The 26,619-nt window shown below is 45.9% G+C and overlaps 2 protein-coding genes across 3 annotated transcripts in view; one reads left to right on the top strand and one right to left on the bottom strand.

The window, feature by feature from the left end:
* Window positions 1–1,317: 1,317 nt before the first annotated feature.
* On the bottom strand, window positions 1,318–21,598 carry LOC149362882 (septin-2-like). Of its 2 annotated transcripts, XM_089573307.1 has the most exons (13): window positions 21,267–21,598; window positions 21,008–21,092; window positions 20,820–20,906; window positions 20,268–20,391; window positions 16,369–16,503; window positions 14,123–14,240; window positions 12,749–12,850; window positions 10,557–10,653; window positions 10,369–10,420; window positions 9,716–9,736; window positions 8,061–8,165; window positions 6,882–6,963; window positions 1,318–4,198 (listed from the first exon to the last, which is right to left on the bottom strand). In XM_089573307.1, the coding sequence occupies exons 1-13, from the start codon at window positions 21,306–21,308 to the stop codon at window positions 4,067–4,069; spliced, it is 1,182 nt and encodes a 393-aa protein (XP_089429433.1). In that variant the 5' UTR covers window positions 21,309–21,598; the 3' UTR covers window positions 1,318–4,066. The 2 variants fall into 2 exon arrangements, with proteins under 2 accessions (XP_089429433.1, XP_089429434.1); XM_089573308.1 differs by lacking the exon at window positions 9,716–9,736 and having other exon boundaries at window positions 21,267–21,595.
* Window positions 21,599–21,854: 256 nt separating this feature from the next.
* The window catches only part of LOC149362880 (zinc finger FYVE domain-containing protein 21-like), a 35,654-nt gene continuing 30,889 nt past the window's right edge, over window positions 21,855–26,619 (top strand). Inside the window, exons 1-4 of the mRNA XM_089573309.1 lie at window positions 21,855–22,093; window positions 22,670–22,720; window positions 24,838–25,085; window positions 26,352–26,461. Of these exons, the coding sequence (XP_089429435.1) occupies window positions 21,974–22,093; window positions 22,670–22,720; window positions 24,838–25,085; window positions 26,352–26,461 (529 nt within the window). The 5' untranslated portion in view covers window positions 21,855–21,973. The remainder of the gene's footprint in view (window positions 22,094–22,669; window positions 22,721–24,837; window positions 25,086–26,351; window positions 26,462–26,619) is intronic.

Genomic DNA, 26,619 nt, shown 5'->3' with positions numbered 1-26,619 from the left:
GTTATGTGTATGTTGCACTCAGCAGGACCACAGACACCAGAGGACCCTTCCTGACGAATAGCAAACAAGACTTCCACTTCTGTCTCGGAAAGCCGAACCTCTATTAAGCTCTATCCGACAAATTCCGCTGTCTTTAAACCCACTGCTTAGACATCATTACGGCCCGCTGCTACAAGATGTTGACCAACCACACACACTCGCATCCGACAACGTTAGATCACTCTGAGCCCAGGCAAAAGACTTTCACCATGACCATACCATTCGACGAAACTCTATCTTTTTTCTGTCCGAAACATATATGGACCCGTTCTAACTCCTCGAGGTAAAAGGGTACGAATTCTACTGTGGGTTGAGAAGACAGACTGATTGTGTTGCCAGCGTGGCCATTAACGTGCCTTCAGGGTGCATGGCTTTCACTGTCGATGCCCTTGGAGACTTGGGACGAGTTATGAGAGGCCTGCATAGCCCCGGCTGCCCTCGTGGTTAATCATTGTGCATGCATACTTCACTACCACTGCAACAGTGGCCCAAATTGTGTCCTTCCCCTCACATACACTCGCCGTACACGAGCTCTCTTGGTGGCAACTTCTACTTCTACTTCTCTACTCTACGAGCTCTGCTTCTTGGTGGCAACTTCACCATTGATACAAAGTGCACAAAGTTTGTATACAAATTCTACGAAACTCTTTCTCTGCCTAGCCATATCACTGGGATCCATATCTGGTACATCGAGACAGACATGCCTGAACCTGGCCTTCGAAAATGGAGAGTTCAACAGTATTCAGTAAATTAGCTGCCATTACACAGGCCACAAAGCTACGCTGCTCACACTGAGAACAGCAACAACCAGACCACTAGAAAGAGCATAACGAGGACAAAGAGCTATCGCAACAGAGACAAAATAAATGGAGAAACGATGTCACCACAGCACAGCTTTTTCTGAATCTCGCATTGCAAGGGTACACGTCCGATGCTTTTTCTCCCTTTCTCTACCAGTTGGAACTAATTCTTAGGGTATTTGACGTGTTTGGATGTGGTTTGCACAAGGTTGGAGGATGGGATTAAAGTGAAGACTGTCCCGACTTTCCTAAATCTTTAGAATGCAGAGCAAACTTTGTTGCAGAAATTCGTTCTTTAGCCATAATTTGCACGGATTAAACCACATTTTGATCCAACACTCTTACTCTTCACAAATTAACTAGCATCTGGAATGTCTTGACCTCAAATGCTTTTGCAAACTTCAAGCACCTACAATGGTTTTTTGCCACCATTGACTTGAGCATGCCTAAGCTGAAATAAAGAGACACGAGAGACACGTTTGGATTCAGCACTTCTCAGCCATTTATTTTTTATTGTGACTTTCCATCGGTTTCCTTTAAACGGAGAGACATGACACATGCACAATTTGAACACAAAAAATTACAACCCTGAGACGAAACAAAAAAAAATGCACAGCCACAGAAAATTGGAATTACACTGGAATAGGCCACTTCGCAGTCTCTCTTTCACGACAACGCAGGTCGTGGCAGAAATGAAGTGATGGTAAACACAGTAAATAGGGCCCACAACTCTGGAATGTCCATGCACAGGCGTGCAGTATGTATATATAAATATAGATGCCATAAATAGGTGTAAATAAATTAGGGCAGCAGCTAAATAATTATAAGCAGCATCTGACTGCCATTTCTTTGGGGGGCAAAAAGAAAAAAAAGGAAGCGCTCAGCCCGATGACTAGCTGGATTATAAATAGCCAGGCATATGTCAGCTGCAAGCTAGGCTTGTTGAGCTTCAACTAACGTCAGCGTTGCAAAGACTCGAGGAAGCGCACAGCGCATCTCTTTGGTTCAGCAAGAGTGCATAAATGCGGTTGTCGGCCTTTGGTTATTAGGTTCTCACTCATGAGCATCTGTCATTGCATAAGTTTGGTTACAACGCAATGCAAAGCAAATGTGCAAACTTAAATCTTCGTCCTTGAGGTAAAAGAAAACGAAAACAATATCCGAGTCTAGTTTGTTGTGCAACGAAATACTTTAAAACTCTCTTTGTGATGAGTACACTATCTCTAACTTGCGCATAACATATTCAGAGGCTGCTACCAAGGTATGAGAGCTTGCAGCCAGCAAGCAGTAATGACAATGGTATCACCAGTGCCTTCGAGAAAAATCCCTGCCCATCGGCAGTGGATGGGGAGAATTCGGTACACTTGTACAATAAAGAGGATGTGTGTACGTACCAGCGAATATAAGTGTCTATGTGTACATAAAGTAGCCGACACTGTGCTCGCCATGAACTAGCAATGAGGATAGCTAAGGTGGTCCCCTAAATGCAACTTCTACAGTGTCCCTCAGGGTGCTTACAGGTCAAAACCTGTAAACTCGAAGAGCACGGCACTCCCAACATAGTAAGTATTCATGCCTAAGTAGAGGCACTCGAAAAAAAAAAAAGGAATTAGCCGTTTAGCCACATCTCTACATGCTTCACTGCAAGCCAGCACAGTGGTGTCGCATCAGTACAAGCAAAGTGCAGTACTGGAATTGCACTGCACAGTATTACAAATGTCACCCACAAGTACTAGAAAACTCCGGATTTGGCCGATGATGCCGAAGTGTCCACCAAAAACGAATCTTATGATGGAATGAAACGGTCAGCAAAACCACTCTTCTTCTGTGGGAAGGGTTATGTTCCCCTATAATAAGGTGCTCTGAAAACTTGTTTGTGACTGTAATTCGCAGCACATTTGTCGTGTCACGATTTCTGGGACGCAGAAAAAATAGGGTGCACCATGATGCGAAATCTGGTGCTCTAAATGTGGCAGCACTTCTACGCCAACTCCTTGCAGCTTTTGAACAGTCCATCCACGGAAAATACAGAAGTGACTGAGGCACTGTCTTAGATTTCTTTGGTGAGAGTGCACTGATGATGGATATACCACCAGAGTGAGCACAAGATATCAACATCATGTGTATGTAGCGTTACCATGCAAGATGCATAATCACATACAGTATCTTATCTGTTCCGCCATATGTTGCGTCATACCATCCAGTTCACTCTTGTCTCCAACGGCATAAAAACCATGCAAAAAGTGTAATCAGCAGGCAAAAACACTCTCTTGCATGCAGGCAATCAAGAGCCTGCAGCTACAAGATTAAAGGCAGGAAGATATTAAATCTGGATCACCGGTCACAAACACATAAAGAAAAAATTGTATCGCACATACAATGGTTTTTTGCCACCATATCAAAATTTTACGCCTGATCTTCCGCAAACTAAATATCTTCCTTTCAAATATTCTACACATGATCTGTTAGTTTTCGGAAACAAGTGCATTCAAGAAACACGCAAACACACCTCAAAGCAATGCCGGATGTGGCCTACAAGCCACACATCATGAAAAGACTTCTCTGCAAGGAATGCGTGCTTAATACTGTGTGTGGAATTGCGAAAACGACTTGACTTCCAACAAACAGCTGCACAAGAATTGTCAAACTAATGGACATAGCCTTCTCAATTCGGTGCACAAATGCTGAGCACTCCATGGGTACTGAAAGACTGCGACGCAAACAACGGAAAGCAAGTTCCTTGGGTCAAGCAAAATCATCACCATAACGACAAATTAGTCCAGGATAACAAACAGAATGACAAACTGAATGTCAGCAAGGTCAATGAACCAACCCTATGGTCATGACAAATCTGAATGCCACATCGAGCACTCTGTCAGGTCATGTGCAGTTCACTGGTCAGCCCAGATGAACCACGCAAAGAAAAGCAGAATGATGAACTAGGTGCCAAGCACCGGTGAAGCAACAACAAACATGCAGTTGCAGTTACACCCAAGAGATGTCAGCACCACAAGGAACACTGTGAAAGAAGCACTCGAGTGCTACTGAGAAGAGGTGTGTGGGCCCCTATCACGAGCTTCAGTGACTGGCTAGCCCCTCGCCCGCACGTGACGATGACCCGTGCCAGGACGAGGGTGTACATGTACAGCTGGAAAAGGGGAGACGCGGGCGAGTCGGTGGCGCGCCACTCTTTCCGGTGTGCCACACCTCCCTCCTCTGCTCTGCGTTCAGAGGTTGACGACGCTGTCGCCGTCCCTCCGTGCGTCCAAGTCTGGTGTCGACGCTTCGGGTGTGGTGTCTCTGCTTGTCTGGCGAAGCTTCTCCTGCATCTGTGACAGCATCTCTTGCATGCGCCGGATCTGCACAAAAAGGAAAGTGGCAAGAGTTTCATGTCTGTCACCCATTTGGCAGCAAGTTGTGTACGCAACTGGCGCCCATATAAGAACTGTTAGCGACAAAATACGGCTGCAGGCATGTACAGATGTCTCCAATATAAAAGGGAACACGTTATGTACATTCAGGCAGTGATTGCTTCATTTGTAATGAGAAAAAAAAAACTTTTTCCTTTGTTCCAAATAGTTCTTTTCTGGGTGCGCAATGTCCATGAACCACATTAAAATTCAGTGCAGAACTAACAACAGAATTTGTAACTGACTGTTCCCTTTTATACCGAAGCTAGTTGTATGTGCCAGGTTAAAGAGCAAGCCAATGTGATGGATGCAGTGACCTTGAAACATCATCCCAACCTGCCCACAGTGACAGCCTGGACACCGGCAACCTGCCCACCATGGCAGGAGGCAATTAAATTAATGACAGGTGGACAGAGGTCACATGACCTTGAGACGCCATTGCAACCTACCTACAGGGTTGTGAGCAACGTAGTTTTGGGAGACAGCAACCCATGGAAATGTGATATACGCAAATGTTGGCACCGTCACAGCACACTGCATACCTGCTACTGCAGCTAGCAGTCCAAATATGGCGGCTGGTGGACCGACAATTGCGAAGAAACTGACGCACATACACTTAGAAATTGCAACAGAAGCTGTGACAAATGTGAAATAAATTTGCTGTCACATTCCACTCTTAAGATAACTTAGGCATCCCTATAGTTTTTTTTAAATGCAATTTTCTTTTGTTGCTGGACAAGCATTAGCATACCCAGAAACAGCCAAAGAATCTATAAAGAAGAAGCTTTTCAAAGCCAAGTGCATCGTCTAGAGCAAGCCGGATATCCAGCGAATCTATTTTTACTGAGAATAAAAATTTGGTGGAGGTGACCTCAGCATCCCCCCCAAGCAGAGTACCATGAAAATTATCAGGCCTTCTTAACCACTCACACACTCAAACATGCCTTACTACTGAGCCAGTTTTAGAAGAGAATTTCTTTGCTGATCCGTTAGGGGGTTTAAAGGGATACTGAAGCAAAATCAGAAAATTGAACAAAAACGCTGAAAATAGATTCTTGGAATGTGATTACACCGAAATCTAGTCGTCACTGCACATATTTTTCAGCAGATGGTTTTATTTTCGATGTTTCATGAGTGCGCGCCAAGCCCTCCCGGCCAGCGCAAGGTGAAGAGCGTGACATCATGGCACCCTCCCGCGGCGACAAATATGGCGGCGCCCTTCGGAGCATGAAACCTCACTTCGGACTGGTTGCGTCGTTGTTGCTGGCTTCTTCAGCGCGTTCACTGGCCATAAATGGGCCACCGGTCTTTCGCTTCGTCTCCTGTCGCCCATAAGAAAACTTACAGGAACAAATTTGCTTTATTTTTTATTTAGAGTGACGATTCTGCCCCCTTTAGGCTAAGAGGGATGTTGGTTTGTTGACAACAATGCTTCCCCTCTTAACCACCAGATGGCGCCACTAGTCAGAACATCATCACGCTTCTGTTTTAAAAGTGAGAATGTTAGAAATGGTGTAAGGTCCGGAAAAAGTAGCTGCAATTAGCGGACGTAAGCGCGCATACGGTTATGGTATGTAGACAGCATCGATTAACATTTGACATATCTGTGTATGCCGTGAGCAGACGGCAGACATGGAAAAGCTGCGAGTAGCGATGGCAATTGTGCTTCTGGGGGAATGGTGGGCGTGCGGGTGTAATGACGTCTAGTCGCAGCTTCCACAGGTGGCCACCAGGTGCAACGATATGGCAATAAATCGCCCAAAAAAGTGTGTTATCCGCCTTTTTCGCTAAAATGCTTGTCATATTTATCAATTTTAGCAGTCAAGCTCTCGTTTACATGCAAAAGAGCAGCTCCAAAAGTTTGGTTCAGTATCCCTTTAAGGAAGCAGGGATGCCAAATTTTGATGCTGTGCAAAGACTTTGCACCATTCCTGTGCCAATTCCGGCTGAGTTGGTGTGAAAGATATTTTAAACCGATGTTAAAATTTTAACCAGCGAGCAGACCCATCATGCTGACTGAACCTGCCGATGTTGATAGATGCGTGACAGAGTCACAATGTCCAAAATGTGATCAGGTGTCAGGACTGGAAAGAAGTAATGATTATGTCATCAAGCAAGCCAAGACATGTTTCTTCCAATCCTACCAGTTGTGAAACTCTGAATCCAAAAAGCCAGCCAGACCCACAGGAGGGTTTCTGGAGATTAACTGATAATGGCGTTGCCTCTGACCCTAGCAGCGGGTAGCTGGTGGCAGTCTGCAAATTTTTGTACACCTTCGGACAGTTCATCCAAATGCCGCAGTAGCATTCAGGCCCTGAAAAGACTGCAGTCTTTGCACAGAGCTTTGAGTAGGTCTTCAGTAAACTTTGCAATAAACACAACTGCTTGAAACGGGATTAGGCACAAGTGCTGCTAAGAACTACAGGCACCTATGCCACCAAACTGGTGCACTCATGCAGCTAGCTGCCTGGGATTTCAGCAAAATAATCACTAATTTGCAAAATACCATAATATCAACATTGCAGCATCCACACAATGACAAGAACTAAGGGCACTCTATACTGAACAAAAGCTCGCGGCAGCAAGTAATGCAGCTAGCCCGAATTTCCCCAAGTCCGGTGGCGGCGCTTACTTCTTCATCCTTCATCTGGAGCAGGCGGTCAGCTTCCGATATGCCGTCGTATGTGGTTGGCACCGAATCTCTGCCTTGCTTCCTGCAAAGAACAGAAGTTGTATTCAGTGCCAGACACCACGCCTTAGAGTACGGCACACTCACTCCTACTACAGGGGACACGTAACCATGCTCAAACGTGACACCAGTTCTGCACCATTTCAAAACCACCGGGGAGGTGGCAATTTGACGTTTCCCACTTGAACGGACAGTAATAGGAAATGAAAACAAGAGACTACTCTAGACTGATAAGACTACTTTTCGTCAATACTACCTGCATTTTTTTCTGCACAACAAGGTCACAGCTTTGCTGAGAAATTGCATACAAAGATCCAATTTCTTCCCCTATTTACACTCCGCACAAAATGTGGGCAGTGTTACATTTTTTTTAGGTCATGTTTTTAGGACTTTGAGCTCTTTCGTGTATCAGGAAAAAAGAGCAAGAATGAAACCACTTGGACCATTGATGAGATATCCCTTTGTTAAAATATTTAACACAGGGCTCCACCACTACTACCAGTGTACATACTATGAAACCACTTTCTCAACATAAGGTGGTCTCACTGATCAAAAAGAGTGCAAATGACCGTCAGAGCTTGTGCTTTGCCTGTATGTCTAACACTGTCCTAAACTACGTGAAGCAGTTGTACTGCGTACAACTGCTTCACATAGGCCGACTGGGCGGCATCCGAAGTGAACGGCATATCAAATTCTTATGTTTCAATAGCAATTATCGCGCTTTCCTATTTCGACAGTACTTCCCATCAATGTAGCTTCACATGTAAAGGTGGTGAGCCAGTCGTGGCTGGCAAAGAACCTGAACAGGCACAGTTACCAGAACTGCCAAGTGGCGCTGCTAGTCTTTTCTTTTATGTAATCTTAGCATAAAAGAAATCCCTAATCCTTCAGTCTGGCTGGACACAGTATTTCCCATTAGTGTCCCTTTGAAAAAGGCAACAAAACGTGATCTCTGGAATGAACACACAAAGGAGCATGTACCACACATCCAACCTTTCGAAACTGGTCAGAATAAATATGCAAGCCCTTTTCCTTTGTTAAGAGACAGTGTGCTTTTTAACAATGTCTTTCCAAGGTGAAAAGGCAGATCAGAGAGAAGCGGACGCTGCCGGGCATACAGACCCCCTTTCACGGGCCGCTTGTTGAGAAATCTTCTGGATGTACTGGGCACGATAGTTCTCGTAGTGTACATCACGGGTCACTTCTTTCAGGTCTTGCATATGCGTGCTGCAGCGAGAGGAAAAGAAAAAAAAGAAACAGAAAAAAGATGCAGGGAAAAGAACGACAAGCGCATTATTGTTTATTTACAAAACAGTGCCGATTAAGCACAACAAACACAGAGAAACAAAAAGCTTCAGAAATGACCAAACATCTGATGTCTGGCATCTACTACAGTGGGTCCACTTAGTACCATATTTATTTGAATCAGTAAGGCTCGCAGGTAAAGAGACCGATGTTTAGCCAATGGGAATGTTGAAAAGAAAAAAAAAACGAAATAAAAATTCGTTAAACACGGTCCTACATTTTCAAGACGAGCACAGAACAGTCAAAACGACTGCTCTTCAATACTTGGAGCCATGTAATATCTGCTGTGTGAAGGTACGGTGGTGCTTCCCAGGGCATAACTTTTTATAATGTCGCAGAATCCACATAAGCTGTTATGAACTGAGGGAAAGGGTAAGCCACCTGAAAACAGATCCAACTGACACAGCTGGGCAAATTTCAAATGCAGATTGGCCCGCAACACCCAAGACTGTGTGGTTGCATTATGAACAGACTCCTTTGATAAACCTATTCCACCGTTGAAGACAAGTTACGGAAAATGTGTTTCTTACGAGACACAGAAGCTGTCCCGTTTTTGCAAATGCTTATCACGTTGGAAATATAAAATCATGAGAAGAGGCCTTACCGCTACAGCAAAGCAGGATAAACAAAACTTAAAGGAACTATGAAAGGGGCCCTCAATAATGATGGAGTGTTCCTGAGATGTTAAAGGACGCCGCTTCGCGAATATCCACCGGCACTTTTAATGCGTTTTGTAGAAGCTGAGTTATCTGCGCTGAAAATTTAAACTTGAGCATTTTCGTGCCTTTCCTTCTCCTGTCTTCACTGTTCGCATGTTCAACGATCGGCGTTCCTCCGCGAGCCCCACCGCCGAGGCACGTGGGAATTCCCCAGGGACGGGGATTTCTGACCCGGCAGAGCGATGCTGCTGACTGACCGTGGCCATGGTAGCCTCGCCACGCCTGAAAGAACCTAACTAAAAGCCATTTCTGAACAGAACTACTCAAGAGCGAGCGACGGAGGGGGGCGCGGGCACGGAAAAATCGCCAGAAAGGACTCGCCGAATTTCATGAACGATTGTGGGTTCTCTGCTGCGTGTTATAAGTGTGTTATTCTCCTCAGGTGTTGACCAGAGATTGCAGTGACTGAGCGAGTTTATGTACTCTTCTCAGAAGGTGTTCTAGAACCCCTTTTAACGCCAGGGTTCAGAATGCAACCTTGTCCCAGCTGTAGCCAGCCGCTTCAGGCTTCACAACTTCCAGGGCTTCCACAACAAACTCTCGGCATGGGCCCGAGCTCCTTTGGGGCCACAGGTATGGGCTGGGGGCTCTCTCTTCAGCCACTTCCAAAGCACCATGGCAGCAAGTGCCAGGCGGCCCAAACTTTGGGTCACGCAATATGGTGGCAGGGCGGCGGACAATGCGGGTGCGTTCAAATAAATATGGTAAGCAGGTTCTCAGGAGGAGGGCTTGTAGAGACACAAAGCCATCTACCTGAAGAGACCAAGGATTATTCTGCCGTTGCCGACCAACAGGCAGCATGAGGCAAAGAGAGAGCAAAAGGCGCGAGTCAGTCCACGCTTGGCGGCGGACAGTCGTCGGGCACAAACATCCCCTCGCCACTAAGCACGGCTACACTAGCTGCACCAACCAGCCACCGTTTTCATTTTCACCTTTTTTGTTTTAACGCTTAGAACCGGAAACTCTACATGCCCCAGGTTGATTGCCCTAGAGAAAGAACTGCACGAAAAGCAAAACCCACATCATATCCTGACTTCAAGCTTACTTACTGCAACAGGTATAGCATTGCACTTGCCACCACCACTAGCACTGGTTTCTTAACAAAGCGATTTCTCATAAAATGAAAAATACACAAAACTAGCACTGCAGTCGGACAGGCAGAAGGCCTAATCAGTAACAACTATTCACATGAAAAGGCCAAAACAGAACTGCAGATTTCACTGACAGCACACTGCACACCAAACAGGTGGCTAAACTTGACACCCTGCAGATTTGACTGACAGCACACCAAACAGGTGGCTAAACTCGACACCCTGCTAGGGAGAGTTGGTGCAACCAGCCTCCAGCTGTGCTCTACAGTGATTTTCAGGTGAAAGCTTGGCAAGAGAAAAAAAAAAGTCACCAACCTAATAAGGAAGGTCCGCAACTTGAGGAAGTCGCTATGCTTCGGGTTCTCCACTGCAAAGGAGCCAACGGCAGTGTGTGAAGCGGTCAACCAGCGAGAAGCGCAGGAAAGAAATGCAAATAAGACGGAAGGAAAGAAGGGGCATGCGGCAGGTGCGCTGTAGCCTCGGCCAGCGAGCGCGGTGATCACCTTCGACGATCCCCCACGGGTAGAGTCGACCGCGGACTCGCCGACCGTTGATGTCCACCAGCTGGGTGCTCGAAATGACTGCGAATGGGATGCTCTCCTGCAAAGCAGCACAGGACGGTCACATAAGGTGCTGTATTCCTGCTGACCAAGATAGCGTGCGCAGTTGCCAAACTTCTCATTACAAAGAGTGTGAGCCAAAAAAATTGCCGACGATTACGTTGCTTCCTAATGCGAAATTTGAGCGCAGCTCATCAGCTGTTCCAGCTTTTCGATAGACTGAGGCAAAGAATTCGATCAAGACATGTATGTACAATTACAGACAACTTGTTATTTTTCACACATATTCCTACTTCAAGAAACACTCCACTAACAGTTCTTGATTGTCATGAAGGAAGCTTTGTGAACGAAGAAATAGATGGATATATGCTCGACTTGCTGCGCCAATGTCTGATTCTCAAAGACGAGGTCTACGCAAGTATTTCGTTACGTTGTCACAGCCATGGGTTACGAGCGAAAGGAACCGAACCAGATGTTCTCCCGCATAAGCGGTAAGAAATTCCTGTTTGTCTTTATATCCACATTAAAGTTCCCACCTACCCTGGCAGGTGGCAGTTAAAGGTTGATTCTCACCAAATCTCACCGCTAACGCATATAGCCCACATTCATGCGTCCACTGACTCAGGGAGCCAGTTATGCGCATTTCCTTTCCTTAAAATGATTGAAGTGTAAAATGTAAAACGTTGTCAACGCCAATGAATGCCGATGGCCTATGGCTCCAGCACAATGATGTCGTCAATGCCTGCAGCCCATATCTCTCTCTCTCATCACCTTTCACATGACGCAAATGTTGCCAGCAAGTAAGAAGCAAGAGTAAAAGGAAAAAGGAACTGTCCTTAATGCATGACTGCAGTACTCAACAGTTCACAGCAGAAATATAAATGACATTATCTATAGCTAGTTTAGTGCACTGTTGACAGAACAGAGAAACTGCTCTTTAAAAATACAACTGACTGACGCCTGCAAAGACCATGAAGATGCCATGGTAAACAACTTGGCACATACTATTTTCACGCAAAAACACTATGAAGAATGAGACACGATAAGAAAGGATAAGCGGGTGTTGTCCATCCCAGAGCTGTATGTATTATAAGGTGGAACTTAGTCAGCGAAGCTGTCTCATTCATGTTTTGATCGCACTGACAAGGTACACTTTCCTCAACTTCCACACCTCTTCGTGCATTTGAGCACAGCCTATCCATAAAGTTCTGCCTGCTACCGTTTACTGTTCTAAGGAATCTGGTTTTGAAGAGAGGCACAGTAACTATCCCACTTCTCAGTGGATACCTGAACTATACCGCAAAGGAAGGGAGGAAGCCAAGATTGAAAGAAGGGAGAAAGAAAGAGGTGCCACAGGGGAGGGATCCAGATTAAGTTTGACCACCTGGGGTTCTCTGACAAGCATCAACATATCGCGCAGTACACCGGCGTCTTTTGCATTTCATCTCCGTCGAAATGAGACTGCCACAGCCGAGACTGAACCCACGTCGCCCACGTCCTCAGACTCAGCAGCCAAACGCTGCTTCATAGAGATCCTTACAGGCTAGCAGTGCTATGAGAATGAGGCATCAAATTCTCATTCGGGTTCAAATTCACAGTGTGCTTCCCGAGAAGCATGGCTTGCAGTTGGTCATCCCTGCTGGCCATGCAAATGGAAGAGGAAAGCTGTACTAGGACAGCGCCTTTTCCTAAGATCGTGAATATCTTGGAAAAGGGCAGTAAGTCTAGGAATTTTTAACAAGCCCTAGTTTCTAACAAGCCCCAACTACAACACAATAGTAGCCAATTCAGATATATAAAATGGACAAATCCTGAGAAGTACCTAAAAAAAAAGAGGTTAGAGAACAAAACTTTTGCACATGCAAACAATGACAGTATAACTTCTACAGCAGTAGCGACACTAACTATGACACAGTATAGCTAAAGCTGCCCCGTCAACAAAAAGAGCATTTGGAACCAGTCACATTCCATCTGGTTCCATATGTGTTTCGGCCAGTTCCAACTGGTCTTTTTTGACAAGGTGCGTAAAGATAACGTGCGCTTTCATCACTGCAAAGAAAAAAAGAAAGGAAGGCAGATGGAAAACGATGCAGGCAAGCAAAAGCACAGCAGGACGGAGTGTCGCAGAAGCAGACCTTCAGCTCTCTGTCCTGCAGCTTGATGTCATCATCCTCGTCACTGTCACACTCTGGCAACTGGTAGACAGTCACCTGGTGCTCTTCCAGCTCTCGCAGGATCTGCACACAACACGGTGGTTCACTTAAGAATGGTGTAGACCACATGCCTGTGTGCACAATGGCATGCATATTTGCATACTCCTACAAAATGACATGGCAAGATGTTATATTTAAGGCCCGTAGTCTCCCACGATTCCGCGAAAAATCGCAGATGTAAGCATTTTTTCGGGCCACTGCATGTTAACAGCCCTATTCTCATTTTTCACACTGCTTTTGTTACGGACATCAGTAGGAATGACAGAACGATGGAAAAATGACTAATTAATTTACCTTATTTGAACAAATATAACACGAGTAGAATCCGAGACACGAGGAGAACTTTAAACGAAGTATTAATAAGTTTATAACGCCATATCAATTCCCTCCCCCCCGCCTCCAAAAAGAAACGCAGATAGCACGCTGAAATATAAAAGTAATGGATACGTTGACATTATTTAAAATAAAACGCTTCAGAAGCATGCCACAATCAAGTGAAAACCTGCAATAAGTTACTGCACGCAGCCTCGCACACAGCCCCCCGTCACCGCCTTGCCGCCGCTCCTCGGTGTTTCAAGCTGCCCAGTCCTGCGTTCCTTTTGTAACTCCACTAGACTCTTTCAGTGCCTCCTCTTTCCCAACAACCCACTCCGACTTCTTTCCACATCCATAGCTGCCTTCTCCTTAGCACTTGCACACCTTGCCACACTTTGCCCCAATGCCACTGAAAAGCTGGCTTCTCCTAACGGCTCGCCAGACTGGTGGCGAAGGTTGCTTTAGCTGCCCTGAACAGCTAGGAGAAAAAAAAAATAAACAATTCAAGTTACACTCATACCATGGTTCCCAACATAATTCAAGGTGCATTCTGAAGCATTGTTTGATGCCTCCCGCGAAAAGCTGCAGATTCTTTGTTCTCAGTTCACGGAATTCAAAACTTTTCGCCACAGAGTGCAGTTAGGGGCCTCATGTTACTATGTTTTGCTTCATACACACATCTGCCTGAAGGAGATAATGCAGCAAAATTAATTACGACAACCTTGCAATGAAGACCTAGTTCAAGTCGTTTCGATATAAAACCTTGCTTTGCTTGCAAATCACTCCACGTCTCAACAGCCTACGCACACCGAGACCTTGCTATGCCCTCCTAAATCAAGATGTCCTGTGGATAGAACCACTGGATCACGTTAGTAGCACGCTGCAGAGAAAAGCGTTTTGTCACTGCATCCGAAACACCAGCCTTGCAAGGCACTGTGCTTATAGCTGCATCTCCCAAGATGTGCAGGCGTGCCAACCCACCCGGTCTTTCATGTGGCGAATCTCAATGGGAGTCAGTGTGTCGGCCTTGGCAATGACAGGCACAATGTTGACCTTCTGGTGCAGCCTCTTCATAAACTCAATGTCCAGTTGTCGCAAGCTGGAAACAGGGGCAAACAACAACATCAAAGGTAGGGCCACTTTTCATGGCAACATAAATTCCTTTTGAAAAAGATCATGTGCTGCTTGTAGCTTATTATTATGACTAATTCTGTGCGTGTTAAGACATGCACATAAATTGTGATCATGATGACGATGACACACACTCGCACCCATCTAAGAGTCTGGCACTGCTGCCAGAATAAATTATAAAACTATCTGGACTATTTAATTAAGAAGCCCACCATTTGTGAGCTTCATTTTCAAATACCACTGGGGTGAAAATTTCCTTCTTTTAAAATTTTATTCAGGCACAAATCTGCTTTATCTCGCCAATGTTCCATAATAACGCTTTTTTCTTTAATTTATTTTTAGTACACAGAGGATTTACTATAAGCATGTGCCTCGTTGCAGGACACAGAACACTAATCCCACTAGTAGGTATTAACGCTAGATAGTACCATCTCAAGTATTTACTTTAAAGGAGTAAGATTTTGGACTTTTCATTTTATAATTTTGTCGCCAGTCTGGTTTAGGATGCATAAAAATGTGCACTAATGACACACTGCTGAACGTCATTGAACATGCTCCCTGGCATGGAGAATGCTAATTGTGTTCAGTGTTTCAGTTAACACACCTGCTGACTATTTTGGTTGTTGCTGTGAGATCCCTTTTCATTCACTGATAGCGTCATCAATCATCCTACCCACACAGCTATAACCGTAGGTTATATATGAAGTAAAAGACAATTGTACGGAGCTCCTTTTGTACTATGTGCCATATACAGAGCTTTCAAGAACAGGCACATTTACGAAGTGTATTCTTTGCATAACCAAACAGCCCATCACAAAACTAAAGCCAGATTTAAAGTCTGGAGATCATACTTGGCAAGCTCTGAAAATTTTCTGGCGAGCCTAATAACGAAAATGGGCACCCAAAATTTGAATCCTAAAATTCAGATTGAAACATGATCACACTATCCAGGTCCTGCTGCTGTACAGGAGAGCGAAAGTGCACTGACCCATGTCCCCAGGGTGGGATGAAGTACAAACAGCAGTGGACCCTGTTGTCCACAATGTTAGAAAAATCTGCTTTATCTTGCAATTGTGCCAAAATAATGCTTCTTTTCTTCAATTTATTTTTAGAACAATGAGAATTTACTATGAGCATGTGCCTCGTTGCAGGACACAGAACACTAATCCCACTAATAGGTATTAATGCTAGATAATACCATCCCACGTATTTACTTTAATTTTAGCCAAAGGAGCAAGATTTTGGACCTTTCATCTTTGCATTTTGTCACCAGTCTGTTCTAGAATGCATAAATATGTTTAATACTGACACACTGTTATAGATCGCTGTACATTCTCCCTGGCATCAAGAATGTTGACTGTGTGCAGTGTTTCAATTGCCACACCTGTTGACTTTTTTAGTTGTTGCTGTGAGATTCCCTTTACTTCACTGACAGCATCATTGATCGCCCCAACCATCATCATTATCATCATCAGCCTGACTGTGCCCACTGCAGGACAAAGGCCTCTTCCATATCTCTCCAATTAACCCTGTCCTTTGCCAGTTGCGGCCACTATATCCCCGCAAACTTCTTAATCTCACCCGCCCACCTAGCTTTCTGCCACCCCCTGCTACGCTTGCCTTCTCTTGGAATCCACTCCGTTACCCTTAAGGACCAGCGGTCATCTTGCCTTCGCATTACATGCCCTGCCCAAGCCCACTTCTTCCTCTTGATTTCGACTAGGATGTCACTAATCCGCGTTTGTTCCCTCATCCACTCCGCCCGCTTCCGATCTCTTAACGTTACACCTATCATTTTTCTTTCCATAGCTCGCTGCGTAAAAGACAATTCTATGGAGCTCCTTTCTACTATGTGCCATACACAGCTTTCAAGAACCGGCATATTTATGTGGTGTATTCAGTCCATAAAGAAAGAGCCCATCACAAAACTAGAGCCCAATTTAAGGCCTGGAGATCACACTTAGCAAGCTGTAAAAGTTTTTTCTAGTGCTAATAACGAAAGTGGGCACCTAAATTTTGAATCCTAAAATTCGGATCAAAACATGATCACATTACCCAGGTCCTACTGCTATTCAGGAGAGGGAAAGTGCACTGACCCATGTCCCCAGGGTGGGATGAAGTACAAGCAGCAGTGGACCCTGTTGTCCACAATGTTCTTGCGGTTGAGGCCACTCTCATCCTTGAAGAACTGGTTGAACTGCTCGTCAATGTACCGGTCAATTGACCTCCAACTGCAGACAGACGGAAAAAGAGCCATCAAAGGATGCGAATCAAAATGGTTGTTAACAAAACGCAGCTCAGTTGCCAGTTTGAGAAAACTTGTGACGAAAAAAAAAAAGACCACAAAATTGAATCCGTGCACAGTATATGAAAACAATAAAGCTAATCTTGAGAAAATAGCACAACAAAGATAAAAACACGAGGAAAATGTTTATGTGCTTGTGTTCTCGCCTTTCTCTCTAGCGATATTCTTTGCTCAAGGACATTTTTGAGCATTTAGACAAGCTTCCGGATCATAAACATCTCTCACATGCTTACAAATGATAAAATTTCACTCAGCATGACTTGGAAATGAAATGACAAAAATTTCAAGCCACTCCAACCACTGATCTTTAAATAAAAGAAGGTGTAGACCTAAAATGTGATATGCGCTCATACCTCAGTCTTATCGACACCTAAGAAAACCTGTATCAGAATTGAAAACTAAGTCTTCAAGAAGTATTATGAGGCAGCTGACTGATGGAGAATGCTCAAACACTCAACAATTATTCAAATTTAAATTTTATCGCAAAAATGGAACACATCGAACCGTCGACTCGCGCTTGTAAAAACGCAAAGAACATCAAGGAGGCATATAAGCAAAACACGCTGAATGGTTTATTCGATAACTCGATAATAGTCGGCACGCAAAAAATATGGTACGCACGAGCACCACTGTGCACTCGCCAGCACTAGGAGCAAGTGGGATAACCATGTTAAGCAGTTGTATAAAGGGTTAAAACAGTAGCCAAAGAGCTTTACGCACATTGTACTGCAATTGCCCGAGTTACACTTAAATTTGCTATAATCAATTTGATTTATGATTTATAGGGGTTAACGTTTCAAAGCGACTCAGGCTATGAGGGAAGCCGTAGTGAAGGGCTCTGGAAATTTCGACCACCAGGGCTTCTTGAACATGCACTGACATCGCACAGCACACGGGCCTCTAGAATTTCGCCTCCGAAGAAATTCTACCACCGCATTCGGGATTGAACCCACGCCCTTCGGGCCAGTAGCCGAGTGCCATAACCACTGAGCCACCGTACTGGTGCAAATTTGCTACAATTACACAAGTCATAGTCATTCCATAAAGAATTTGTAAATTTTCCTGACAGCTGCTCAAAGATGGCGCAGTGTGTAAATCTGCGAGAGGGATAGAGATAGACACAGAGAGAAAGAGATTCAGTTTGCAGGGTACACAAAACATGACAGCTGATTGATTTTTGTGCGCACAAAGAATGTAATATGGAATAATTTAAGTGCAAAGAAGATGGTCGGAAGAAGTGACTCACAGCGCAAAATCTCAATTTTACTCTTTTCTCTGCAGTGCTAAATACGTGAATACTCCCATGGTCTGAGTGCACCAATAGACCTTTCCACAAATTCCGCCGCGCCACCAAGTGGCCGTGCAAACCACTCTGGGAAAACGGAGCGCCGCGGCGCCCGCGGCACCGCGCTCGCGTCTTTTCGTCCGTCTCTCCGACTGCACCTGATCACCGGAAAGCCTTCCTCTGCCATCTCGTCGCCATCGCTGTTTCTTATACCTGTGCTACATGGGAACGTTCGAATGACATCTGAGTCGAATGGCATTCGAGACTTGGAATGGCATTCGGAATCGAGAGACGCGAGCGGTGCTACACGACACTTTCCAAGCGCATTCGAAAGCCTCAGCTCGTTTTCAGCGTACAACGATGACGACGGTCACACTAGTCCGACAACGACACTATCACGGTCAACAGCAGCATGTGATTATACTGAAATATCTAGTTTACTATAATTTGATTGCAGTGGGACACGTTTTTCAGGCCAACACCACCGACGAATCCGATCGGCGGACGGTCAGCCTTGTCGGCGGCTGAGCGAAAGCACGGTGATGAGGCGGCGGTGCAAATATGTTCGCGCTTCTAAATGAGCGAAACGAACGGCCATATTTCACATGTGCACACCTGAACAGTCACCAGCGATAAGCGCTGGCCAAACTAATTTCAGTCGATGATGACTCCCTTCCCTTCCGCGACGACTAGGCCTAGCAAGTTCGTAAGATATGATCTGTGATTGCGGCAGTTGTGATGAGCGAATCACTAGCTTTAGCGAATGAAAATGGTCACCGAGTGTAGTTTTGGCAATAGTGACGTGAAATTAATTATTGCTTACATCGCTGGGCACGCATATGATGAACGTGAAACGCCGGTGTGACCCAGACTGCCGAGCCGTGCTTTACGGCCAGCAGCAGTCGTCGCCGTCGCTAGCTTGTGGATAACAAGTTAGGCCGTTTCAATTAAAGCGAATGGTCGCCAAACATACTTCTGGATAAAGTAGTTTAAAATAAAGTACTGGTCACGTCGGAGGAAGCTGGGACAAAAAACAAGAAGCGCCGGTCCTGCGCGATGTCAACAGCCCGCGGTTAAGTGTTTCTCAGGCATGCGATCACATCATCGCTTCCCACACATTATCGCACTGCGTAAACAAGCACGGCTACAGCCGGTAAAAAAGAAAACAGGTTGATTAATAGAACTAAAGCGCCGATTGCGTTTTATGTCATGAAAACGAGTACTAACTGTTCGTACGCAGCGATGTAAACAACAGTATGTGTGCAGTTGTCCTCATCGGCGCACTCCTGGTGAAATTTCATGCTGACGCGGTAAATGTTCACTGCTGTAATATATAATCTTCAAGCACTCCCTTAGACAGAACATGAGCTATTTGCTAAACATGACACACTTGGTTGACACAGTAAGCGTGACACAGTCGGATGTTGCGTTCCGAGGCCACGGATAACCAGCCGAGCACCAGCAGACGCAAAGACCGGCGTTCTCCCAATGCATGTATACACAGAGCCCTCGCCGCTCATGTGGCCATGGTGGTGGTGAATAACTTTATTCATTAAAGCCCCCCCCCCCCCCCCCAAAAAAAAAGAAAATTATGCAGCGGCCTTAGGCGGCCTTCAGGCTGCCGGTTGTGGCGTTCTGGCCGTACCTAGTTGCGACGCCCTCTGCCCCGGTCACCAGCCGAAGTTGGAGATTCGCATGTGCCCATTGCTCTGCGTAATCACAGCAGGTGTCCGTTCCGCATACACTCGGTGTGGAAAGATCGTGGAGAGACGATCCATGTATCCCTTGCGCCCGCTAATGTTGAAATGCGTACCTCATATTTTGTGGTGTTTCGAAGGCTTCCACAGGGTAAATCGCCCTTGCGAACCTTGCCGATTTATCCTGCGCACCCATTCTAGCTTCAGCTTCTTGTCCTTGGGGAATACGTGGTATGAAATGTTGACGTCCTTTCTCGTGTTGTTACTACAGCTGGGCACGCAGCACCTTTGACCGCCACCGCGATTCTAATCTGCAGACATGTCGAATGTCTAAAAAAATCCCCACATAATTGCAGAAAGACTAAGAGATAACCACCACAGCAGTGCGCTGCAACATTTAGAGCGCGCACGAGAAGACGCACAACGCCTGAGCACGGCGGCACAACACAGCAACACGCTTGACAGCAGACGACGCGGGAGGCGACCGCTCCTTTCTCCCATCATGCTTTGCGCGGATCCGCTAGGGGATGGCGCGGCGCTGCAATTTGTGGAAAGGTCTATTAGCAACATTAAGTTATCGATGAACTTCCTTGCTGTTCCATTTACAATACTTGTATAAAGGTATTCCCAAGCAGGACTAACAAAGCTGTAATCAAACAATGACTGTACGAGCACAGAGCAGCAAACTGTGGGCCTTGTCGTGCATACCTCTCCTCGCAGTTGACAGCATCGCCAAATCCCGGGGTGTCCACCACGGTCAGGCGAAGTCGAACTCCTTTCTCCTCAATCTCCATGGTCTTGCGCTCTATCTGGACTGTCCTGTCAATCTTCTCTGTGGAGGGAGAGCGAAGGCTGCGTGCATCACACTGGCACTAGATGGTTGTCTAGCAACACGGAGGAGCCACGTGCAATTACAATTCAACAGGGACATAGCAAACATCTAGAATACAAACCTAACTCTGTAAGCGGAACCTGCAATGCCATACATCATTCTTTAAATTTACGTGTGATGGCAAACGCAGAAGTGTCATTTCAAATTCTATTCAACATAGTTTAGAACTGATCACTTAGAAAGTCAAACAGAGCTTAATCCTGTAACTATCACTAGTTATTTGCAAACACGCATGAGTGAGGTATCCGTATGGCCAGATAATGCAAGTCGTGTTCTGAAGCTTTTAAAGCATTTTGATGAGAAGTCTCTATTCAATAAAATGAAGCACCTTGTAAAGTACGTCATACACGCATACAAAACGCACAAACCTTCAGCATTAGGGATCTTGCGTTCTTCATACAAATCCGTAAGAAAGAGGCTGTTGATAAGCGTCGACTTTCCCAGTCCAGATTCTCCTGCAGAAACAAGAGCAGTATACGTGCTGCTATTATAACGAAACAATTCGGCAGATAGTGAACCGAGGTTTGCAATTAAATGCTCGCACAGATTCTCGTACCTACAACCATCAGGGTGAAGTCGAATCCTCGCTTAACCGATTTTCTGTGCACCTGCTCCGGCAGCGTAGCGAAGCCGATCTCCCCCTGCACCGGCGAAGCCAAACATGGGATTGTTTACACGCATCTCACAGGACATCGTTTCTGGGTAGACTTGCTATAAAGCCGCGAGAGTCCTGCAAAAAGTACCTAACGCAGTGTTTCTCTTTGAAACTCGTCAGCCAAGACACTAAAGTGTATAAAGAAGAGAGGAAATCTCGCCTCAGAGGGGCACGGAGAGTGACGAAGATCAGTGCTCGGCATCGTTGGTCGGCGGCTCTGCAGCGCACTTCCCAAGTGTCAGAGCCGCGCGCGCGTCGTCGTTCCCGTTCAGGCCGCCGTGGTCTCAGAAAAGGCCTAACGTTCGCATCCTAGCCGACCCGCAACGCTCCAGTGTGGGTCATTTAAAGGCCATTGTTACACGCTTCCTCCGGCGGTGCGGCGCTCGGACCAGCGATGGGAGCGAAGCTGACGGAGCGGAGCCAGCGTCCCTCGGTGGGTGTGTAGCATAAAACAATAAAACCAAGAGTTCGAAACAAACTACACAATTCATTGACACCCAGTGTTGCTCGACATGACGCTGTGCGTTGACGCATTGCGGTAGCTCGTTTCAGTCATGTTTATAAGTGGCACCATGATGAATGGACCGAACGAAAAGCCATTTTATAAGTTCATTCCACCAGCGCACGCAAGTGATGGTGGTATACCGATAAAGCCTGCCAATTTTGTTTTACAACTTATTCGGAGTACGAACAGCGCACGACGGGCGCGCCACTGGCTCGTAGCGAACAAATTCATAAACAGAAAGTGCCGTTTTTGGTTGGGGGGATCGGAGGAGCGGAAAAGGGGTGTGTGGTGGCGGTGAGCGTGTGCGTGTTTTGGATAGTAAACGCGTAGTGCGTGGTGCTTTGTGAGCGCTTCCAGGCGCGATGACAGCCGTGCAGAAAAAGCTGGTCAAGTCCAAAAGCGGCCTCCGCATCGTCGCGGTGGGGAGCGAGGAGCTCAGTCCATTCCATTTGGACGAGCCACCGTGGACACCCGACCGCGAGGCAAGTGCATCCAGCGGTACACCACCGTGTCGCATGTAATCCGATCGGCCGTGGCAGCTTTTCTCCGGGCTTTCCGCGAGCGACAGCTGTCGCAGTGGGTTGTAAAGGCTGCGTATGCGCCGTCCTCGCGAGTTTTCAACCTATTCGAGCCAGTTTAATTGCGCTATTAACAGCAGCGACGTGTGCGTGTCGGGATCCGCGCCTTCGGCAGGTCGTGAGCTCGTTACGATATAAATTCTTTCCACGTAAGCTTCCTCGAACGTGCACAGCTCGCGTACTGTAATGGGGCCTTTCTGCGGCGCCCAAGAAGCCGGTACTGAACTTTTTCACGCGCGCTCTAGATTCGTAAGACCGATGACATATTCGAAGCACGTAGTATTACATCGCCCGCGGGGCTGATGGCGCGTGGATAGTAGCAGCTGGTAAACATTGTATCTCCCGTTTATTTTTTTTTCTTTCCGGATAATTGCTCTGGCGGCTTGTTTTCTTTTTCGTTTTCTCTTTGCGCGCGCACTTGGCTCGCGCTGCTAATTATTGCTTACTTTCTTTGCCTTTCTTGTTTTGTTTCTTGAACAGACCGCTGATTGCTGGCGCTGTCGCTCCAAATTTGACTTCATAACTCGCCGAGTAAGTACAGTACATAGTTACGTTTTTGTCATCTGCAGTTCTACAGTTGTTTTGTCAATCCGATAGCGGCAGTGCAGGCTGCAAATGCTGTGGAAGTTGGGGCAATGTTTTATGCGCTGGAGTACTGCTATTGTATTTGAACGTTCATTTTATTTTTGGGTTGTTTTTAACCCATTAAGGTAGTGTTCTTTACGTATGGGTGCGCATTGCGTGTTGGTATAACAGAAAAAGCGCATGTCAAGACTCCCTTTCTAAAGCAGAACATTTTGTAATGCTGTAGATATATTTTTGTGCCCTGCACTGTATTAGTCATGTGCTCAAGACTGCATATGTCGGGATGTCTTTTCTTCAAATTGCACTTAAGTATGGATTCACAAAAATAATGTGTCGAGTGAAGTCTGGTGAAATTATACTCCTCCCAGGTAAGGCTGTTAAACAGGCTATAGCCTGTGACAGATGGACATCACACTACACAGCTTATATGAGCAAGATGAGGGAAGGAGAAAGAATGAAGAAAGATGGGTAGGAAAATGCAGTGAACTAAGTAATATATAGTTTGAGAGAAAGCAATAGAGCCCTTTGTGGCTGTTCATATCAGCTCCTCTATATGTAGCCCCTCTTGAATCACTTCCTGCCACAGCTGTTGTTTGGTAGCATAGATAGATAACTCAGTGATGTCACCACTGAAAATAGCTGGGGCAGCAGCAATGTCATTGGCCTATGTGCAACTGAGCTCGACTCTTAGTGTATCCATGGGTCATATTTAATGCAGCAGTGGTTTTCATTAACAAAATGTGCCTGTATTTCTTGATGATGGTTGTTGTGGGGTCGCTGATAATATGATCCTACTTGTAATGTCTGTGATATCAAAGTATATACAGTTCAAAAATGTTATGCCCTGTAAACTGCTCTTTGTTTTTCCTCATCGGTGACAGCTCAACGTTTAGAGGTCAGAATTTTAAACAGCCCATCATGGACACGCTTATCTTTCATAGGGGCACGCAGACAACAGAGCTCAAGTACAGTTGTAGCGCAATGCTTTGGTAATCATTGATGATAAGTTTTTGTGGGTTTTTTTTTTCTCTCGTTCAGATTAGCTCTTATAGTGAGTACTGCTCTTGTGTATTCTTTTGTAGGCACTATGGCTTTCATTGTTTTCCGTACGACAATGTTTAGGACAGTGAGAGAACCACAAAACACTTGCAACAAATACGAACCCTAGTGGCCTTGGCAGGGAACCATGAAATTAAGTGCTACGCAGTCCGGTCACAATGGTGTTGACAGGCTGCCTTGGCCACAGGCAGGTTGTTTGTCTTGGTGCTTCCATGGATGTCAATCTTCTGGCCCCGGGGCATATATTCGTGTTCTCAAAACTGACCAACTGTGATGTTAAAATGCAGGCTAGTTGGCACATGACACAGCTGCAGAACAGCACAACAAACGACGACTAAAGAAAACATTGCACAGCACTGGCTTTCATCTAAATAGCTATTCGCACACAGGTGAAAAACAAATGCTCACTCGATAAGACTTCTGGGGCTAGTTGGTTTATTTCACTGCTTTGTTTCGACTGCACGCAAAAAAAGGTAAGGACATCCGTGCTCGTCCATGCGGTGTGGGTTCCTTTCTTTGTCCCCATCCTTTCTGTGCGATTGAAATTAAGCAGTGAAATGCTAAGTGTCTACAGAGCCATTCAAGAATGTATACACAATGTATACACAATGTACACACAATGTAATACACAAGGATGTATGTAACTGCTGGTCCTTAAGGATTACGGAGTGGATTCCAAGAGAAGGCAGACGTAGCAGGGGGCGGCAGAAAGTTAGGTGGGCGGATGAGATTAATAAGTTTGCGGGGATACGGTGGCCACAGCTGGCAAAGGACAGTGTTAATTGAAGAGACATGGGAGAGAGGCCTTTGCCGTGCAGTGGGAGTAATCAGGCTGATGATGATGATGATGATTACACAATATCCATAGCATGTTTGTTGCGTTTTCCCACATTGCTAAGTAGTGCCTAAGGGGCCCCATGAATTGTTCATCTCCGGTTTGCCTTGCCGATCTTCTTTATTCTGTGTTGCTCACAGCCTGGTCTCCTTTCTCTTGCTACGCCCAGCACCACTGCCGCCGTTGCGGGCGCGTCTATTGTGGCAACTGCTGCAGTCGTCGGCTGCCCCTGCAGCGCATGTGCTTTGTGGACCCCGTGCGTGTCTGCCACGACTGTAGCCCAGCCACCCTGCGAGAGAATGACTTCTACGACCGGCACCTGCGCCTCCTCCTAGCTGGTGCCCACTTCCTCGTCTCTGTGGTGCCAGACACGAGCGCCGCCCTGCATCACTGCTGCCGACTCTCATCGGACCACCGGTGAGATTCACCGCGGTTTTGACGAGCTCAAGTTGTGTTCTCGCTACTTGACTGATAAGGGACACTGTAACGCTTTTTATTTTAAACTGGTGAATGAACTACCCCACCACGTTAGTTGTCGCGTTGCGATATCTTGGAACACCCGATCCAGATACTGCACCTCCACATGGAGGTCAAGAAGTGTGCTTCTCCTCGCAGCTTATGAGCCTAGTGGCTGAGCTCGCTGTGGATATTGCAAACAGCAAGAAAATGTTCGGGCTATATTTGTAGCTTAGTTCAAAATGTAACGCAAGGTGTTTTCTGTAGGAGGTGATTTAAGAGAAAAGCTCCATATTTTTGCAACTGCAGTAGTGCTGATTTTGACAGGCCCCAGTATTTTGGCTCTTCCCATACAAGCGTATGCCAGAGCTGCAGCACTTAACACACAATAGCCTGCTTGAGCAGATGGATGAACAAGCACGACCGGGCATCAACAATAGAACTTCGTTTGTTCTAGATTCTACCTCTCAAGACAATTAAAATTATTTATTTATTCAGATTATTTTACTGTTCCTACTGATGTCCACAAACAAAAATCTCTTAAGGTCAGAGGCACTGTGTGGCTCATAAGGAGCACCAGTGGCCTAGAAACTTTTGAAGAACTCTGTAACGTACTAGCCCGTTAACTAATCTCTCTCTCGCAAGGAGGATGCATTACAGCGCATCACCACAAGTGTAATATTAAGGCGAAAGCCTTTAATGGTTCATACTGTCGTCCATTAACGAAGCCTGTCACATGTTTTTAACTCTGGAACTAAAAAAGATAGAAGAAAACCAATGGTTGCTCCAGATATAGGAGGAAAAAATGAACCTAGAAGCCAAGTTTGATGACTGTATAGTGATTAGTTAATTATTGACAAAAATGTCGAAATTGCGTTGAAATAGCGCAGATGTTGACACAGCCAGAGGAACGATGTGATGTCTCATACACCCGAAGTCGTCACGGCATAGTGAAAATTGTCTCAGAATGGTCGGAAAGACGTCGGATTTGTGTCAAATTAAATGGAAAAATGTGTAATTAAGCGTAATTAACACGTAAGATACCCGAATGATGTATAATTTTGGTATCGATATAGCCACGGGAACGGTGTGACGTCACATCCACCGGAAGTTGTCACGGCATAGTGCCCTCGGCTTTCACCTCTCAACACTTTAGCTGCCAAAGTGTCCTCGCAATTTTTTTTCTATACCTCAGCATGCGGCGCCCTGTTCTGGCTTTCTCTGCAGTGTCCTCGAGCTGGAGAACACCCAGAGCAAGGAGTGCCTCGAAATCCCCTTGGCCAGCATATGCACCTACCGCATCCTGAGGCCAAACAGCCCCGGCATCGGTGATTCACGTGAGTCTTGCCACGTTGTTCACTTTATCTGCGCTCACTGTCAACACAGTCATACCTCGCTTTAAAGACACTCAGTACATATAGGTCTGCTTATTTCCCTGGCAAAGTTCGGTTTTCCTGGCCGCCAAAAGAGCTGTACATTACCGTGAATTAACTTC

The sequence above is a fragment of the Amblyomma mixtum genome, chromosome 2, assembly GCF_055824585.1.
Source record: "Amblyomma mixtum isolate Tamu chromosome 2, ASM5582458v1, whole genome shotgun sequence".
Lineage (NCBI taxonomy): Eukaryota > Metazoa > Arthropoda > Arachnida > Ixodida > Ixodidae > Amblyomma > Amblyomma mixtum.
Note: the sequence above shows the minus strand (reverse complement) of the source record. Positions and strands in the feature narration are given on the sequence as shown.